The sequence below is a fragment of the Zonotrichia albicollis genome, chromosome 1, assembly GCF_047830755.1.
Source record: "Zonotrichia albicollis isolate bZonAlb1 chromosome 1, bZonAlb1.hap1, whole genome shotgun sequence".
Lineage (NCBI taxonomy): Eukaryota > Metazoa > Chordata > Aves > Passeriformes > Passerellidae > Zonotrichia > Zonotrichia albicollis.
Genome location: NC_133819.1, coordinates 32,208,025 through 32,227,617, shown reverse-complemented (window position 1 = coordinate 32,227,617; position 19,593 = coordinate 32,208,025). Strand labels below are relative to the sequence as shown.

Sequence of the window (19,593 nt, the reverse complement as noted above, 5' to 3'; positions counted from 1 at the left end):
TAGTACGTTGAAACTAGGCATACATTCATTTTTGTGGATACATTGAGCATTTCCAAAACCAGCTGTTGCTTCAAAAAAACAAAATAACAATGCCAACATGCCCCTCCTGACCTCAAAACAAAACAAAGCCTACCTCAGCTTTAATTATAGTGTTTATTTTTTTATCAATATCTTTTTTCAAAGAAGAGAAATGGATAGTAAACATGTTTGTCTCTGGATTTTCAAAAGTGGACTGTATGTTAAGGGGAAAATTAGAATGCTCTCCTTAATCCAGGAAACCCAAGAGACCAAGAAGTCACCCTCAGCAGCTTTTTTCTAGCCTAGTTCCTAGGCTTCCCTCACAACTAAAGCATGATAATGGATGCTGTAAGATTTCCTTCTCTTCAAAGGAGGCAGGAGACTTCGGAGTTTGAAGCACTTGGCAATGTTTACCAGAGTAATTACAAGATCTGTGTTAGATAAACTGCTTTAATATATGAGGTAAAAATACTTAGAAGCTAAGGATTGTGGAAAGGAGACTGATGTTGCTTGTTCTGATTGTATGTGGAATAAATAATATTTAAAGCATCCAAAAAAACCCCAAGCAAGTTACCAGTAGGTACAAACAAAATGTTTGTAAAATCTACTTCAAAATCTACTTCAAAATGTTCAGTGTCTGGATCCTGAATTATTTAATGCTATACAATTTAACTTCTTCATTTTTCTTCATTCCTGACTGGTTTTGTCATTCATCTGCTTCCTGAAAATCTTACCCTGACAGCAATTTAGAATAGACAGCATGTTAGAGTACTGGGAATATTTGTCAGAAGCCCTGAATATCTTTCAATGTCCTGTTTGGATGTGGTGGAATCTATATTCTGCTATTTGGATATATAGAATAACTCCTTTAATTGGTTTGAGCAATGGGGAATTTAGGGGGTTTTCTTTAGGCTCTACAATAAATGTGTTTTCTTCTAGTAAGTCTAATTCAATTTTTATCACTTTCTTAAATTACAAATATGGATTGTAAATATGAAAATTACAGCATAAAATATTTTGTGTTGATCTCAAGTTGAAAATCCAGATTTTTTGCATCTGGGCAGTTACTAAGTCTCTCTTCATAAGCATGTTACCTTACTCAGATTCTTGCATACTCATTCTTGCATTTTTAGAAGAAGTAACTCAAGGCTTCTAAAAACTGATCAGTACTGGTGAAGTATTGCAAGTTATAACCTACAAGGGTGGTTCCCCATTATTTACCAATGACAAATGTATGATTTCTTCAGAATTTGTGTCTGTGGATATCCTCGCCAACAAGTGAGAAAGTACAAGGGAGTCAACAGTAGGATTCCAGTTTCATCTGAATTCATGGTCCAAATGCTAACAGGGATCTATTATGCCTTGTAAGTTTTTTTTTTTTTTCTAATATGCAAACAAAATGCCAGCCTAATTTGTGTACTTGTTCAGACACACTACCTTGGAGACATTTCATTTTCTATGAGCACATGTTGTGTGTAGCAATAAGGGCTCCTTGGGAAGGGACAGTTCTCCAAGCAGTTGATGAAGTTACCTGTGCCATACTGGGGAAAGAGGACTGGAGCAGCACTTGATAGGTGTAACTGCTGATGGGAAGAAAATACTGCAAAAACTCTTTTCCAGCCATTGTCTGCTGTTCACATTTTTGCATGGTTAGTTTTGACATCAGTCTAGTTAAGGAAAAGAGGTTATATTTTTTGTCTGAAATGCTGGTGTCATCTACCATTGGAAAGTCATGTTAATGTGTGAAGCTTAGTAACTGAAATAATTGGAGACTAGTAATACAGGAATACTCAAAAGATGGAGTAATATTAAAAAGTCTTGATTGTATTTCAGAATATTTTGTGACTAGTTGATCAACAGCTAATGATACAATTTTTAAACTGCTTGGGGTGGCCAATGAAAATAAAACTTTGTCTCCATAGATTCTACTTCAAAGTTCTTTAATTAGCAGGCTTACTGCTAACAAACACAACGAGTTCCAATTCTCTAAACTGAATCTCAAGGAACACCAGAGCTGTGAAGGTTAGGTGACCAAGAAGGTTCATCTTTTGACATGATGCTCATTATTCCATATACTTTTACCTTTGCAGTTATAATGGAGAATGGGATCTGGCTCGAAAAGCAATGGATGATGTTTTGTATAGAGCACAGCTTGAGCTGTATCCAGAACCTCTGCTGGTAGGTATTTTGTTTTCTACTGAATACTTTGTTGTGTAGAATTTTTAGCCTGGGAAATCCTTGCTGTGAGCATGCATGATACAAGATGATAGCAGGAGCCTGAAGCTGTGTGCGTGCTTGTGCAAACAGCTCAGTCTGCAGGTGCGCACACTACACAGGGCTTTCACTGCCCTCAGTCGTGGTGTCACGTTTCCTTGTGACCAAGCTGTTTTCAGCAGAACACTTCTGAGTCTTCAGAACTAAACTAATGGTGCAGCAGAAGGAATAGCCACATCTTGAAACTGGAAACTTTAAGGAAGTGGCAAGTAGAAGTTCTGAGAGCAAATTGCAGCCAGCGTTCTTTATAGGCCCTGCAAAAAGGTGGTGTGCTTTTTGACCAGAAATTGGAATTGTACGCTGTATTCTCCTTGAAATAGGAAGAATCTCTGACAGAATTCTTCTAAAATTTATATCTTTGTGATAAGAACTTAAGTGCATCTCTTCTGTTCTAGGTTGCTAATGCAATAAAAGCTTCATTGCCTCAGGGTGCCATGAAATCTAGTAAAGAAGGTACAAGATGCATTCAGGTTGAGATAACACCTACTTCATCCAGAATATCAAGGAATGCTGTGACTAGCATGTCTATAAGAGGGCATAGATGGAAAAGGCGTGGTAAGAAACACATTTTGCAATGAATTCTTAGCTTTTTCCATGTTTTAAAAATAATATTGAGAATTTTATTATTTCACATATTTATTGCTTATAGGCAAGAAGCAATTTGGAGGTTATTATTTTCTTGAGTGGTGAATGAGAATCTCAACACAGTTCAGATGAAGTATATTATTTATTTCCTTAACCGTGTTTTTAAAAAAACGCACCACTCACAAACCCTTTTTTTTTAAAGGGAGATGTACACAGTTAGTGCTTCCTCTGAAAATTATGTTCCTGCTTTCTTCTGAAAACTAATTTCTAGTTCCTGAAGCAAAAGAAATATTTAAGGACTTTACCACAGAACCTCATCTGTCCTAAAGTACTTAAATAAAAATTGGATTTAAGGATAGAGGGGTAAACTGCTATGTTTTGGTATTCTGGTTTAAGCCCACACAACAAGTAAGCCCCATACAGCTGCTTACACACTCCCTACAGTGGGATGGAGGAGAGAACTGGAAGAGTAAAAGTGAGAAATCTTGTTGAAATAAAGCCAGTTAATGACATACAGCAAAAGCTGTGCCTGCAAGCAAAGCAAAGCAGGGAATTCATTCAGCACTTCCCATGGGCAGACAGGAGTTCAGCCATGCCCAGGAAAGCAGAGCTCTGTCATATGTAACAGTTACTTGGGAGGGCAAACAGCAAATAACTCCCCCTGTTCCTCCTTCTTCTCCCAGCTGTGTGTACTGAGTGTGATGTTACATGGTCTGGGATGGCCCCTGTCCCAGCTGTGTCCCCTCCCAGCTGTTTGTGCGCACCCCCTGGCGCTGGTGGGGTGGGCTGAGGAGCAGAAAAGGCCTTTGCTCTGTGCAAGCAGTGCTCAGCAGTAACAAAAATACCCCTGTATCAACAAAATACCAACATCATTTCCACTTCAAATCCAAAACATAGCCCCATTCAGCTGCTGTGAAGAAAATTGTCTCTGTTCCAGACAAAGCCTGTAGATTTGGGCAGACTAGTTTAAGGGCTTCCACAAAGCAGAACACAAGTCTGGGATGAAAAGTAGGAAAAATTGATGCCAAATGTACTGCAGAAGTAGCGGTACCAGCAAGAGATTCTGTGAGTCTAAATGTTGTATTCCTTCACCTTTGCCATGTTCAGATGAGGGAAGAGCCACTGGACCAGCAATCAGAATTGGCAATTTTTCTGTTGGGATTGTAATCCTGGCTGTAAACAGGCTAAGAGCACAGGAGTGTAGGGTAGAGTGCTTTTCTAATAGGTTCACTGAAGATTTTGTAGTACCATTAAAATTTCTGTGGGACGTTACTAAGTGAGTTTTTTGTAGTACATGGACAGTTAGAAAAATTTTGCTAAGTTACTTGTCATAAATTGGCCTAGAGGTAATTCAGGTAAGTGTTGAGAAACACTTGGTGGTAGAACACATTTGTGGTTCTAGTACCAATATTGAGCTGCCAGAGAGGGTGAGGGACAGAGAAGAAAGGTGAAACAACCAAATTTCATTTCAGTTGATTAAAAACTACTTAAAACCATCAGACAAACCCGAGGAGCAAAGCATTAGTGTCTTTAGTGAAATGGAGTAGCAAGTCATTACTGACATCTCAAGGCTGCTTTCCTTCTTCAGCCTTAAAGTTATTAAGCATGGATTATTGACCAGATGCAAGAAAACTGTATTATATCTTAGCTTTTAAATGGACAAAAACCCTCTGAAGCCTGGCAATTTTGTTAGCTATTATTTTTGAGTGGTTTTGATGCTTGTTCAAATGAGATGGTGGAGAGTAATACAGATCAAGGATACTTAGTGCTAGGTCATCTAGAGAAATTGAAAGTGTATTAAAATAAACATTCCCTTTGTGTTTACAGGAAAGTACAAGCGTCCAAAATGAGTATTGGATACATCCTTATAAGAATGCAAAGTTTTCAGCAAATACAGAAATAGAGAAGTTTCTACAGTTATTGCCTCCTTGCAGGGAGTCTGGCTTGGTGAAGTTCAAGGAAAAAAGTGTGTGACAGGTGTGCCCTGCAGCAGAGAACAGTAAGGTGAAAGGGAAATGAAAATACCAGTTGAACTCAGAAGTGGAGTGGAATGCTATATTTTATGAAAGTCTTATAAAGTAGGACAAATTGAGAGAAACAGCAATAATCTAGTGAGTGCAATCCAAGCGAGGAGTGAGTAGTCAGTATTCAGAGATAAAGACTGAAAAATTAAGGACTTTTTCAAAACAGCTCATGCCAACATTTTGTTTGGGTTTCTGTGAAAATGTTGGATTTGTCTCAACAGTACAGGATTTAATGAAGAGGAAGAAAATCACACAGTGTAAGGTGGGTTGGAGTGGAATACATGGCAGGTTGTGGGAGTAATTGTAAATTTGAAGGCTATGCAAAGACTAGGCTGATTAAGAGTCCAAAGCTGAACCTGTGGTATCTAGCTGAGTGACTGCCAATTGTGTTATTTTAAAAGGTAAATATTCCATACATAAATCACTTTGGCTAATCTCGTCAAAATTCTCATTATAAAACCCTAACAAACCTTTTGTATGTGACTTGGACAGCCTTTTTAAAGCGGGAGTGGATGGTCTCCCATTTTCACTAAACTAATTCAGTGCCACACAGTTCCTGAGGACAGAAAGATATGAAATACCTCTTCACAATTGGCATGCAAAAAGAATAACAAGTTTTGTGCTTAGACATGCTTGTTCGAATTAAAATGAATATTGGAATTGGTAGAAATTAGATGATAAACCTCATACGTCTTGACCATTATTCTCTCTCTCTCTCTCACACATAGTGTAAGAGGAAAAATAGTATTTGGGGGGTTATTTTTATTTTCATTATAATAAAAATTAGTGTAAATGGATACGGAAGTCAGAGGAGACAGCTGAGAGGTATTTGATGTTATACATTACATAGACTGATGAAGCAAATTATCTCTTGGGGAAGCAAGGGCAGCAACTTTCAATCACTACTTTTGTGTGTAAAATAAAATAGAAGAACCCCAGTGAATCACATATCCAGCTGAGAACCATGGGCTTTATTTTCTTTATGTTTGAAACAATTCATTTTACTAAAGAAGTTTTCAGACATTAGATCTTGCTAGCCTTTGCTCAAACTCTAGATTGAAGTCAGTTATGAATAAAGGTTGATTTAACATTGAATCTTCTTGTAATTTGTTCATTAGGAGCAGTTACTTAGAAGGACTTCCAAAGTTCAATTATTAATTCAGTTAGTAAATTCAATTAGTAATCTGTGAATATGGACTTCACAGATAGGTACTTTAGAGGTTCTAAACATGAGGTTGGTTTGCAAAACAGATCCATCTAATCACAAATTGGTATTGTTTATTGAGTGAGCTGATACTAGCTACTACTTAGCAATAAATTATTTAGTGCTGTTGGATTAGATTGCCTGCATATTATCACACCTGGAGGGGAGCATTAGCTCATGTATGTAGAGGTGTGTGTAATCAGAAATACTTTGATGTAACAGACTGAGAAGAGCTGACCAGATGTTGGTAAGACACACAACACAAGAAAAAAGACATCAACTAGCAAGGAGGGACAGAAAGTTACTTTTTTCTTTGCTGCAAAAATTGCCTTTTATGTAGTACACAAGGTTTAGAAGTACTAGTCTTTGAATTTTCTTACTCTTTTAACAGTATTAATTCCTGAAATAATTGTAACTTACAAGAATCTGAAGTTAATGCTAATCTGAGGGTATAAGTCTGGTCCTTTTATGACTAATTAAATATGCTAAAACAGTTGTGCAGGACATGCAGCTTGAGCTTGTGGGGGTTAAAATTGAATTGCATTTTGAATGGTCAGTTTGCCTGTGCAGTCTGAGGTAAATTATCTAGGCAACTGTAATGAGGTAGATTATAATTTTGAATTAAGTTTTAGCAATTACTAAACATGAAATGCATTTATCAGAGTTGGTTGTACTACTCAAAGCATTCAGAAATGTGACACCAAATACATTTTCCTTCAACTGCTGTGGGTATATCTATGTTAACAATCAAACTGATGTAATTATTCATTTTCATCAGTTCTACACTGCTCAGCAGTGTCCTTGGTTTTCTCTTTTGTTACATTACCTGGTGCACTGGGCATTAATAGCTCTCTCTCAAAGGCTAGACCCCCAGAGCTGTCCAGCTTGAAAGCAGTATTATCTTCACCACCAAGCACCATGAAGCTGAAGGTTTGGGTGTCCTTAAAAGCTGTAAAATAAGGAGGGTGTGCTGCTATGGAGGGTGTGGATTGTGTACTCTTATCCCTGCCCCAAGCCTGTAGCTGCTATGGTAGGCAGTGCTAATGGGAATTGAGATACCCTGTATCCCCTTTTTTGCATTAGTTTCCTTCTGTAGTCAGTTAAATTCAGAGAAAGGTATATTTCCTTTAGGCATAATTATAATGAGTAAAGCTCTTAACTTTTTTGGATTTTTTTTCCCTCAGTTCATTGTAGTAATGGTTACTCAGCTGTGGGTGAAGTGCTGATATCACAGCTGGATGTTACATTTAGAAGTGCTCACCACCAAATAACCATAATTGGGTAATGCTTTTGTAGAGAATCTTTTACCCCAAAAAAAATCTTCCCCTGTTTTTCTGATTTCTGCTGTGTACTTTGAGTCTTCTTTCTTTGGAGTTGGATAATTAGTGCTTTCTGACAGTTAAGCTCTGTTCTGTCCTTTTCTCTCTCTGGGGCAGCAGGAGGGAGTTTCAGAGATTGCCATTGGAGAGGCACATGTTCCTCACTCCAGTGAAATTAGAGCACTGAGGCCAGTCAGAGCATTGGTCTTCTTTCTGTTTCTGTGTTTTTAGGCAAAAAAAGGGCTATACTTGGTGGTGCTTTCATTATCACAATTGTGTATTTATTGTTATTACTATTGCAGCTCATGGAGCTTTTTGCCACTTTTGCTGCTGGAAGTAGAAGACTTTTGCAGAAAGTGCTGTTATAAGTTAATGGTTCTGAGTTTTGTCCAAATATCAGGAATTCAGTGAGGAATAGCATCAGTTATTAATGCCATTTCCTTTGGGTGGTGCAGCTTGTAAATAGATACTTTGTTTGGTCATTGATTAGTTAGAAAGACTTAGGATGATTAGAATTTTCAGGTAAAATAAGGGATAGCTCTTACACCAGGAGACACTGATGTCCATCCCTGCCAGAATAACCTTCTGGCTCAGCTGTGATCAGTGCAGACAGCACAAATGGTAGAGAAAAGCTCAGTGCTGGAGCCACCTGACCTAGAAGTGCACTGTGCCTGCATGAGAGTCTTCATGGAGGGGACAGGAGAAAGAGGGGATCCCCTTGAATTAAAGAGTGTTAGAGCTGCCACTGTGAGAAATCATCTCATTGTAAATTCCTCTGGCTTTGGACTTCATACTGTCAGTTCAGAGTGCTGCCAGCTCTGTCATGTGCAGCAGCAGACTGGCAGTATGGTCTGGGTGGTCCTTGCTTAATCCTCTGTGTTTGTAATGGAATTTGTAATGGAAGAGCTGCATTACAAATAAAATAGGGACTCACTTGAGATTTATTCTGAGCTGTGCTTCTAGTGCATTTTTAGTCTTGTCAAGTTTCTGTGCCACAGTGCTCTTCTCCACTAGTTTTTCTGGGGTATCCAGAAATACCTTTCCAGTTGAAAACAGTTTTTTGAAATGAAGGAAGAAAATGGATATCAAAGTGTGCTTGAGTTGAATTTGTTGTTTCACTCTTAACTTTCAGGCTGACCAAGGTGCAGCATCATGACATTGTATGTGAAGATTTTCTAGTCTTGAGTGATAATATGTGAAGTTGATAAGCCATTTCATTGTAAAAGTAATTTGGACTGTAGCATGGTGATATAGAGAATACAGTCGTAAAAGGGAATTGTGAACTGTTCTTTTGTTTCTGATAATGTGTTTCATGATCCTCAGAAATTTCAGTTTTGAAAGATCAAGCATGGGCCTTTCCAGTATGTGACTCAGGCCAATTACTGGAAGATTGAAGACTGCCATTTTAGAAATAAAGCAAAATTCCATACCTGCTAATGTTGCTAATTAACAAGAGGTTAATATGTGTACATCTGCTTTAATTTATAATGCTTAAGTCATCTGTATCTATTGGCTTTTGTTTCATGTTTTGTTTCAGACATTTTTTGTTTGTTTTTTTTTTTTTCTTTTTTTTTATCCATCTTTAATTCTAGAACAACCAGAGAATGGTAGTGATGCTACTGAATTGGGCAACTTTATCATACCTGAGATTAGTGTCACAAGTGTGGCTGGAGAGAGGACCGGGAATGGGGAAAAGAGCAGAGCTCTAGCAGAGAATGATGTTCAGCATTTACAGGGTGTACAGGAAACAGCTACAGAACCTAAAACTGACAGCAAAGGCCTGCCAGAAATCAGGAGGCAAAAATCTGTAAGAAAAATGATGGAGGATGGAATAAACTCATCTGGCAGAGTGCAGTTTTAGCAGAGCACTTGTAGCTGCACTGTAAGGTACCTCTGTTGATTGAAAGGGTCACTGCTGCATGTTTCAAGAATTAAAGTATGCAGTTAATATATTTGCATGTGTAATAACACAGTTGCATGTATTGCACACAGCTTTGTCTGTGCCCACATACAATGAGGACATACTTACAAGTAGATCTGGAGATCTACTAGTTAATCTGGAGAAAATACACCAAGACTCAACATACTTTTGAGTTCATTAAGCATATTTATGAGAGTTTACAAAATCCAGTGATCAATGGTATGAAAAATCCATCAAAATGGATATTAAAAGTATCTTGCTCTGGAACTCAGACTTCCCAAATTCTGCCTTTCATGGTATATCGCATACCTCATGTTGTGCTTGAGTTTCCAACTCTTACCACCAGACCTGTGATGCAGAAAGTGACCTTTCAGTCCTAAAGCATTCTTGGGTTGCTAAACATGCAGGTGCCATAGGGTGTCCTGGGGCATTGATCACATACCTCTGTAATTGACAAGCTTTGCCAAATCCTGTAGTGGATCACTTGCTCAAAATAAGATTTACACTTCTGTTTTGTTCTGTATGGTACTTTCTAATCTCTAAGTTTCTAATTTCTTGCATGAATTAACAAGACTGCATTTTTTTTTCCTTCAAAATCACAACAAAATGAGATTGGGGGCATGCCTTTTGATGTAATGTGACATTACTTGCTGTAACTCTATGTCCTAATGAACCTCAATTCCAAAATGTCATGGAATAGGTAAGCATTGTCTTCTCTGTTCTACAGCTTTATGGCTTCATGCTTATAAATATCAAAATTAAACAATATGTAGAATCAATGAATGTGAGACAGTCAATTGCTAATTTTTTATTTCTGTTTCTATCATGCAGATAATTCTGACTTAGCAATTGAAGAAGAACTGATAGAAGTATCTGAAACCGATGAAGGGTTTTACTCTAGGGCTACTTCTGGAACAAGTCAGTCTGCCCTATCTAACAGCAGCACCATGAGCAGCAAGAGCCTCTTAGGGAAGAGCCTACGAAGGTCTGGAGGAAGCAAATCTGGAGGAAAAGAAAAAGAAGGGGAAACCTGCCGAGAGCATTTGTCACGGAAACAAACTCAGAGAGCCATGAGTGAGAATCTAGAGCTTGTCTCTCTGAAGAGACTGACACTGACAACTAGTCAGTCCCTGCCTAAGCCTGGCAGCCATAGCCTGGCCAGAACGACCACCACTGTGTTTAGTAAATCCTTTGAACAGGTCAGTGGTGTCCCAGTTCCAAATAATCGTGGTGGTGTCTCTGGTACAGAGGCAAACAGGTATTCAGCTTGCAGTCTTCAGGAGGAAAAACTGATATATGGGACAGAAAGAACAGATCTTCCTATTTTAAGCAAACAACCTAATCAGCAGCGACCTCCCAGTATTAGCATAACTTTGTCAACAGATTGACATTAAATTGGCCAGTATAAAAGAGAAATTACTGAGACTTTATCCTGATATTGGTACATTAAGCTCTTAATATGCCATACATTACTTCCTTAAGTCTCAAATCCAAGTAAATTCTTACTTGGCTCATGTTTGACAGTAATAGTGAATAGAAAACAGTTATAATTATTTTGAGTCAGCTTCTGATATCTTTACAGCTTCATGGAAAGTTTATACCTTCACCAGCTGAACAAGTGTTAATTGGTTGGGTGTCACTTGCCAAGGTGTGTGGATTCTTACAGATGTACAATGTGGGAACAAATAGAGTGTCTCTCCCAGATTCTGCTTTTTGTCTTCCACTTGGCATAGGCAAAACTACAAGTACTTAGGGCTTTTTTAGAAGGAGTCTTGCAGTATTGTCATGCAATTTTGGAAGAGCATTGTAAGAACAGACATTTTCTTACATGTGAGCTGTGCTTGCATGTAAATATAAACTAGAAGCATCACTTCATTGTTTGGTGTTCTGGTGGCTTTTGTATTGGTAGTGTAGTACATGTAGCAATGTTCATACTTCTTTATGCCTGTATAAGTCCAATTTTAGATGCATTTTGGTTTATCTGTATGTCTTGAAACTGGGCCTAAAGTAATACAGTAGCAGAGCTTGTGGCTGGGAATTGTTATCAATTGCTGTAATAGTCACTCTTAAAAATTATGTGACAGACTCTTTCTTTAGGTTTCTTAAATATCAGTTCCTAAACTACTCACTGAAAAGCCATCATCAGTATTTTTATTGTGTGTGGGGAAGAGATGTGCTTGTGTACCAGTGTTATGTAGAAATATGAGCCCTTTGCACTGATGCAAGCAAATCAGGAGTGTGAATGTGCTTAACAGGAATCTCATGCTTGAGAATAAGAGAATACTACCAAAGGATGTGTACTTTCAGTAACTTGCAAGCACAAATGGGAACTATAATGTAAATATCAGTAGCACTGTAATTCCTAAGGTTTTTAATAGCTATTATTTTTCTAGTTCCAAATTCTAAACCAGCAACCTATTCAAGGTTTTACCTAACCTTTAGCCTTCAGTGAGTTTGACAACAACTTTTATAATGTTAAGATTTTAATTAAAAATGGATAGTAAAACTTCTTATGCAGAAATCTGAAGAAGCAGTTGCTGACAAAGCCACTCCAGTAGCAGTTATTAGCTGATGAACAGACAATTTATTTCATGAGTGGAGAAGTAGGATGAAGATCTAAGGCATAGTTGCTCCCAACTGTCCAGATTTCTGCAGCTGTTAATCCATTATTGTCAAGACCATTGTGAAAAAACAAACACTAAAATTCTGGTAGACTTTCCCATTTGCTTGGAGATAAGTATAGATACTTTTGACTTAAACTGAAGCACAAGTAACTTTTAAACAGCTAATGTTACTCAGGTTTATTGCAATTAATAAGTTTATTAATTAATGAAAAGAGTAAGTTTTATAATTGTACTAATAAGACAACAGACTGGATTTGTACATTCCTGAGAATGCACCAAAGTATGCAGAATAGCCCCATCAGTCTGTAGGTGTTCATATTTACCCAAGAGCCTGAATTTAAAGGAGTATGCCACAATTTCTCATTCTTCATTTTGTTTTGTGACACCATTCTATTCTAGTAATGCAGTACTTGACCTTTTTACAGTGAAGTGTTTTCCTCATTTTACATGAAGACTTATATTCATAATGGATCAACTACAAATTTGCCCTGTTTATTTTTTAATACTGACCAGTGAGAAAAACTGGTTCTTTGAGGTTGCTTTTGTAAATACTTTCTACAGCAGAAAATTTAGCCTCTTTTTTATAGGCTTTTCTGCAATACATATTAGGACATTTGTTACACATTGACTAATGCATGTGGCTGCTGGACATGCATAACCACCAGCAGCAGCAGGATGTTTAGCACTGATAGTTGGCATTGGTTGTCTCTACACACAGTGAATGTAGAGCTCTTCCTTCCCTTGAAATTTGATCTACATGTTGCAGAGAAATAACCTGCAAAACTTAACAGCAGTTGCCTAATCCACTTTTGCAGTGTAGGATCTAAAGAACACAGTAGTGCAGTAATTTAAATTGACATAAAACTAGAATAGATAAAATTGCAGTAGACAAATATTTGTTGTTATGGTATTAGTTGCGAGGTAGTGTTGAGGGGCTAGAATTTTTGAGAATTCTGCTGGTTTTGCTTTGTTTCATTTAATTAATAATTGTTACCTCCATGGTAGACACTCTTTCAAGCTGGGTGTTGATATAAAAAATATTTATTGTACTGGGAAGATTTAGCTCTAAATAATTAGGATTTCAAATTAGTATCTAAAATGCCATAAAATGTAGATATGTAACCAAATGTTTCCAGTACTCTTGGCTACAAGCCAAATGGTGTTGAAATGAAGTTTGTTTGTCCTTTTATTTTATCCAGCTGGTCTGGCTTGAACCCAAGACCTAGGCTCTTATTGGTACAACTGAAGTAACATAAATCTTCATACTTTTTTGAGAAAATGATAAAAGGAAAGGTTCTGGTACTAAAGACTGTTCTGTCTATAGATATGTGGCTTCATGTTTGTATTGGTCTCTGGAGTCACCCAGTGAGGAGTGTGTTTTTGTGAGCTGACATCTCACCTTCATACTGATTGAATCTAAAGAATTTCTTTCCTGAGTACCAAAACTTTGAGTTGTGCTTCTTTATTTTCTTAAAAATTGAAAGGTTAAAAAAAAAAAAAGCACAAGGGAGAGTGAGGCAGAATTATTTGTTGACCAAATATCCATGGTGCAGGATTAGGAGAGGGTGGGAAGAGTGATGAGGGAAGTAGGGCAGGAAGCAGATATTTCTAAAATTGTCAAACTCTGGGGGTTTGAGCATTATCCAATCACTTCAGACTGTCGGATGGAAAATCTTTGTTAAAGTAGATGTCTTCTAACAGTGTAAAGGAAACCCATTAAGACACCACATATTACAGTCTGCCCAAGAGTGGGTAGTTCTGATGAATACCTTCCAAACATGCACAGCTGCACCATTCTGCAGGGAAAATGTTATGTAGGAGTGAATCATCTCACATTGTAAAAGAGAAGTTGTTTCACTGCTGACGTTTATAACTGACCTTACTGTTCCAAATCAGAGGCCACTGTTTCCAAGGATGGCTTTGAACAGCAACACTTGCAGAACTCATTGAAGCTGAGAAGAATTATTTTTGTTGTGAGAATATGTACCATTTGTGCAAGAAGTGTATGGCCTCTAACCACTTGCTGTAGCGCTGCAGTGACTTTTTTGAATGGATTTAAATGTCTTGAATTGCCTTGATTACCTAACAAATTTGAAAGGTACAGAAATAGAGCTATTTTAGCCACATTTCTCTCTAAGGAGGTTTCCTATGAGAAATTCTAGAAATTTCTAATGTAATTGTCCAGTACCTTTTGTTGGTCTTTGAGACTTACTGTGCTGTATATAGATGTATAATATATTGCCTTTTGTATTTGTATAATTCTACTTCTAAGACTAGATGTGCACATTTGATATTCCCTGAAGTCTGTGGAACGTCTGCATCAGTCTTTGGATGTATGTCTTTCACATGAGAACCTGAATTTAAGCAAATGCCACACTTCCATTCATTTTCCTCAGCTCATTATGTGACACTGTTTTAGAAACACAGTTTTTCACCTTTTTTGCAGTGAAGTGTTCTCTTGATTGTACATGAAAACTTACATTCCTAATGTATAGGCTACAAGATTGTCTTTTTAGTGTTTAATAATTTTGGCAGTAAAATAAATTTTTTTTTGAAGTTGTATGCTTTTGTAAATACTTTGTACAGCAGAAGATTTTGCCTCTTTACAGACTTTGTTGAAATACACATTACATAGCTACATATTTGATCAGTTTTCATTCTACACATCCAGAAGTCTTAGTAAGGTTGACTGCATTACTTAAAATATGCTGAATACCTATTTTATACAACACAGGGTCTGCAAATGCAGCCCTGTCAGGAGGGACACCATGGCTGAGAAACGCTGATGGGTGAAGGGCGAGTCCAGGCAGATGAGTTGCAAATTGGCAGAAGCAGATGGTGATCCTGTCAGTGAAGCAACGTTACCTGGGCAGATTGGTGCTTTTGGTGGTGTGAATATTAACAGTGCTTTGATACACAACATTATCTGCATCGTGCCCAGGGTAGCTCTGGGGACTGTTCTTGCTGGTAACAGCAGAAGCAAAGGTGGCAGTCAGTACCTTGGCATTTTCTGTCAGCAGCTCCTCTGCCCCTCTCAGCTGCAGTGCTTTTTTTCCTCCTAGTCCTTCTGTTGCTGATGATCTCTCTGCTAAATCGTTTTTTTCCCTTGCCTTCCACCTTCCATATTCCACTTCATTTGGGCTTTGTCTTTCCTGACCCCACCTGTGCATGCTTGGATGGTGCATCTCCCCAGGTTGCCTGCTCTTGCTTCCACCTCTTGTATGCTGCTTTTTCATGTCCAGTCAGGAGCTCCTGCTTCATGCTTCCATGCCTTCTGCCACCGCTGCTTGCTTTTCTCTGTGTAGCCATAGACCATTCATTAACCTGCAAGAGATGGTTCTTGAAAATCCTCCAGCTCTCCCGGGCCTCTTTCTCTAGGATGGTCTCCCATGGCCATCTGCAGAGAGATTCCTGTGCAAGGCAAGCTCTGTTCTGTAGCTCCAGGGTTGTGATCCTACATTTAGTTCAGGTTTTTTTTCCTTTGCCCTTACAAATGTAATCTCTAGTGCAATGCTGCAGAGAAACCTGGATGAAGGAAAGAGCTGTAGTGGAGGGCAGCAGTGGGAGATCTCATTGCATGGTTTCCTATTTTTCGGATATCAGTGTTTAACAGTGTCTTTTGAAAGGACAAAACTCCATTTCCCATCCTTTAAATGGGTGAGAAGGGAAATCGGATTTCAAGCACTGGAGTAGGTGAAAGTTTTCCTTTGCAAAAGGCACAAATTAGACTTGGTGCTGTGATTGTCCTGTGAGTGTGTAGGATTTGCAACTTCAGTTACAGTGAGTGAAAGGCAGTGCTTAAAACCGGCTCTTACGTCGTTTCAGGGTCGAATAGCTGTTGATTAGTGAAAAACAACATGAAATTCAACACCTTTTCTCTTCCCAAAATGTGGTACTCCAAAATACAGCCTGTATTTGAATGATGAGAACATAGCTGAGAGCCTGCTGGACAATTCACAGGGAAAGGGGTTTATGAAGGTATTACAGGCAATTAGTAACAAGTTACAGAAATTACATTTGCTCCTACAGACTTCGCAGCTGGTTGCCTGCACTGAGCTTGTAATAGTTGTTTTTCATGTTTTATGTTAATCAGGCTCTGTATGAAAGATGACTTCAGTATGGGGGTTTTCTCCCAGCCCACAGCTGCCAGGTAATAAATACACCTGCTAATTCCAGGTAGTGGGAAGAATGTCACTATGAAACTCCAGCAGCCTTTGTGAAACAAGCCCTCACATCACAGAGTGCTCGCTTGGTTAGCTTGATTCCCAAAATAAGGTGGTGTTGAGTCATCTGTTACTCTGCATGTGCAGGGACAATGCAGAAATGTAACGGTGCGGAAGGACTCTGGGAGTCGCTCTGAGTCACACAGCACTTCTGACAAGCTGCCTGCTTGTTGTTCTCATCACTAGTGCTGACTAATCCTGGCAGTCCCCCACACAGACTTGCTTGGTCTGGAGTCTGAGGGTAGGCTTTGTGCTGTGAGAGGGCACATTTCAGAGGGGATAAGAAATGTCAGCTTCTGCCTCCACAGCACACAACAAAGCAAATGAAGGTGTGTCACTTATTGGTGTAAGGAGTTCTTGGTGTGGATGGCACTTCTGCAATATAAATTGTCAACCAGAATAATGAATGTTCAGTGCTTTCTCTGCAAAAACACTTTATTCATGTATGAAATAATGGAATCACAAAGTGGTTTGGGTTGGAAAGAACCTTAAAGATCATCTGGTTTCAGTTCCCTTGCCATGGCCAGGGATGCCACTCGCTAGACCAGGTTGCTCAGAGCTCCATCTAACCTGGCCTTGAACACTTCCAGGGATGAGGCATCTACAGCTTCTTGGGGCAACCTGTTCCAGTTCCTCACCACTCTCACAGTAAAGAATTTTTTCCTAATGTAAACTTACTCTCAGTTTGAATCCATTACCCCTTGTCATGTCACTACAATCTCTTGTACATCATCTTTGATTCCAGTGAATCACTAATTTAAAAATTACATGTAAAATGTGTGTGTGTGTGTATTTTACACATATTGTTTTCCTCTTCAGCTATCAAGGTGTGGAGATTGTAGTACTGCCATGGAGACTGCTGGAGGTGGCAAAACCTTGGACCAGCACTGGTGTCAATGACCTAGGATACCACCTAAAGCAGATGTAGCTAGGCAGTGAAAGGTTGTATTGTCACTCGAGTATTTTCCTTGTGGTTTTATCTGCCAGCAGTAAATTGATTTGAGTATAAATTGTAAAGGCTCTTGAAGTTACTCCTTAAAGATGTTTTCTTTTTTAAAAAATCACCATACTCCTTTTTTTTCCTTTTGCTTGTTTAGTTGGTAAAATGCATTGTGTTTTCATTATTGTTAACAACCTGCATTTCAGACTTCATTAATAATTGGGAGGGAATCAGGATAGTATCATATATGATAACATTTTGTGAACCAACTGTCATACCAAATGTCATCTTTGAGCAGACTGTCTTGCCCCTCTAATGCTGGTGTGTAAGAAATGTGTTACAATAAATCAGTAGAACTGCTTTCACAAGGTAACATTTAGTTTACTCATTTACTTGTCAGTTCATTGGGATTTATATTCCTCATTTCAGCCATTAGAAAATACCAATCCAACTGCTCTTTAGCAAAACTACTGATTTCATCTCTCCCTGTACTGACTTGAGAAAGATACAGGCACTGTCAAACCGATTCAGGACATCCTGGGCTAGGAAAATCCTTTCTGACACCCACAAGGTGTTTATCCCATGTCTTCCTCCCTTTTCACCCTGAACAACTGGCTTAGCATTGCTGCTTTCCTTCTGATTCTGACTGAATTGAATCCCTACATTCCCTTTCTTGCTGAATTAAGCCCAAAGAAGCTTTAGCACAGGATCAGTGGCTTCAGCAGAGCTCTGAATGTCAGCAGCTGTCCCCTTTGCTGAAGGCCTCACAAGCAGGCAGATGTCTAGGAAGAATAGATCTGCTTTGGTGGTTCTCTGGCCACGCTGTAAAGATCAGCTTGAAATAATGTGGACAGATGCTGGGATTTAAGATTCAAACTGCATCTGTTCAGATTATATGACTAATCATGAAGCAGTTGCATTTTCAACCATTTTCAAATGTCTAAAGTAGCGAAGGAGGAAAGAAATAGAGCACAAATCTCTGTCATTCTCATTTCTTTATTTCATTCTCATTTCTCATAAAGCTATTGCTTTATGATCTCACTTAGAAGTATGCAATACCTTTACCAGCTTTTGAATTTTAAGGTGGAATAGCAGCAAGGCTGTTAAAGCTTCCTTGTAAGTGGATGATACATGTTCAGCTCAAGCTGAGTCCTCTGACAAATCTTCATTCTAAATTCTTTCAGTTGGGAAAGAGTTCCTTGACTGTCTTGCATAGCGTATCAAATTCATATCTTTAAGCTTCCTTGGTTATCTGTGAGAAGTTGCTTTTTCCTGCTACCAGCATAGGAAACCATGCTACAAAAACACTGAACAATTCCTGCTAGGTCTCTGCTTTGGCATCATTGCACAAAATAAAATGTGCTTATGGACGAATAAGGAATTGCTGAGCAATGGATTTCTCCAAGATCCAGGCTGTATGAGCCGCCTTTTTCATAAAGCCTGGCACGTGTGATACAGATTGCAGCACAACATGTGTGCCCCATTCCCATGAGTGACAGGGTGTTCCTGTACCTGAGGAATCATACTAGATGAGAAATTGTGATGTTGGGGAGCACAAAGAGTTCTGATGCACTCTGGTAATGGTGAGATGAGTAACTTAAATACACCAACAAAATTAGTTACTAGGTAGATCTACTTATAAGGTACTCGATGCTGTAATTCAATTTCAGGCAGAAAAGCAGCCCCTTGGACGAATCTTGATTTGCTCCTGAGATACAGAACAGTTTTAACATGCCTTGACATTCAGTACCATGTTCATAATCCCTGTAATTATTCCTTCCTACTCCAACAAGAGTAGGCAGTGTACAGCACAGGGGCTGAGGGACAGTTCTGTTTCATGCTTGAAAGGAGGAACGTGTCATACAAAGCACACTTTGTACTGAGCTGTGGGAAAAGAGGTGAATGGGAGGCAAAACCAGAAGTCTTAAGAGCAGCTCAAAATGTCACTTCCTCTCTGTCTGTTTCTGGGGGCACTTTTGTATGAATGAAGAAACTGCACAAAATGAGACTCACATAAAGCTGAGAGCTCTTGGAAGAAATCTCTTCTCCCCTGGCTCCCAGCTGACTGCAAGGGCAGGCATCTTCCCATGAGGCAGAACTTGTGCCATGGCATTCTGCCCCTTCCCTGCCTCTGCTTCCTTCTTGGAGAGGGAGCAAAGTGCTGAACTACCACAGCAACAAATACAGGGAATTTACTCCTGAAACAACCTACCATGGGACACGTGTGGGCAGCAGTGGTGGCTGCACTCTTCTACATAAGTTTAAGTGCTGCTGATTTTCTTGCCATGCTTTGCTGTCAAGAAATGCTGGTACCTTTTGGAAAACATAAAATGAAATTCTCAAAGAATATTTAGCCAAAGGATAGAGTCTCTGGCATTTGCCACTTTAAGAATGAGAGGGTAATTTTGTGGAAAGTTGGCATTTTACATAAAATTAATTTAAGGAATATGCTTGAGCACCT

General features: G+C 38.8%; 1 protein-coding gene across 6 annotated transcripts in view; it reads left to right on the top strand.

Annotated features, from left to right (window-relative positions):
- Positions 1–13,511, top strand: part of HYCC1 (hyccin PI4KA lipid kinase complex subunit 1) — a 42,760-nt gene extending 29,249 nt beyond the window's left edge. For 4 of the 6 annotated variants that reach the window (XM_074537342.1, XM_026799264.2, XM_005480862.4 and 1 more), the window contains 4 exons: positions 1,266–1,382; positions 2,109–2,196; positions 2,688–2,847; positions 10,177–13,511. In XM_074537342.1, coding sequence (XP_074393443.1) covers positions 1,266–1,382; positions 2,109–2,196; positions 2,688–2,847; positions 10,177–10,733 — 922 coding nt within the window. In that variant the 3' untranslated portion in view covers positions 10,734–13,511. Of the gene's footprint in view, positions 1–1,265; positions 1,383–2,108; positions 2,197–2,687; positions 2,848–9,016; positions 9,312–10,176 lie in introns of all 6 variants that reach the window. The other 2 variants (XM_074537367.1, XM_074537357.1) reach the window with 2 other exon arrangements.
- Positions 13,512–19,593: the final 6,082 nt, after the last annotated feature.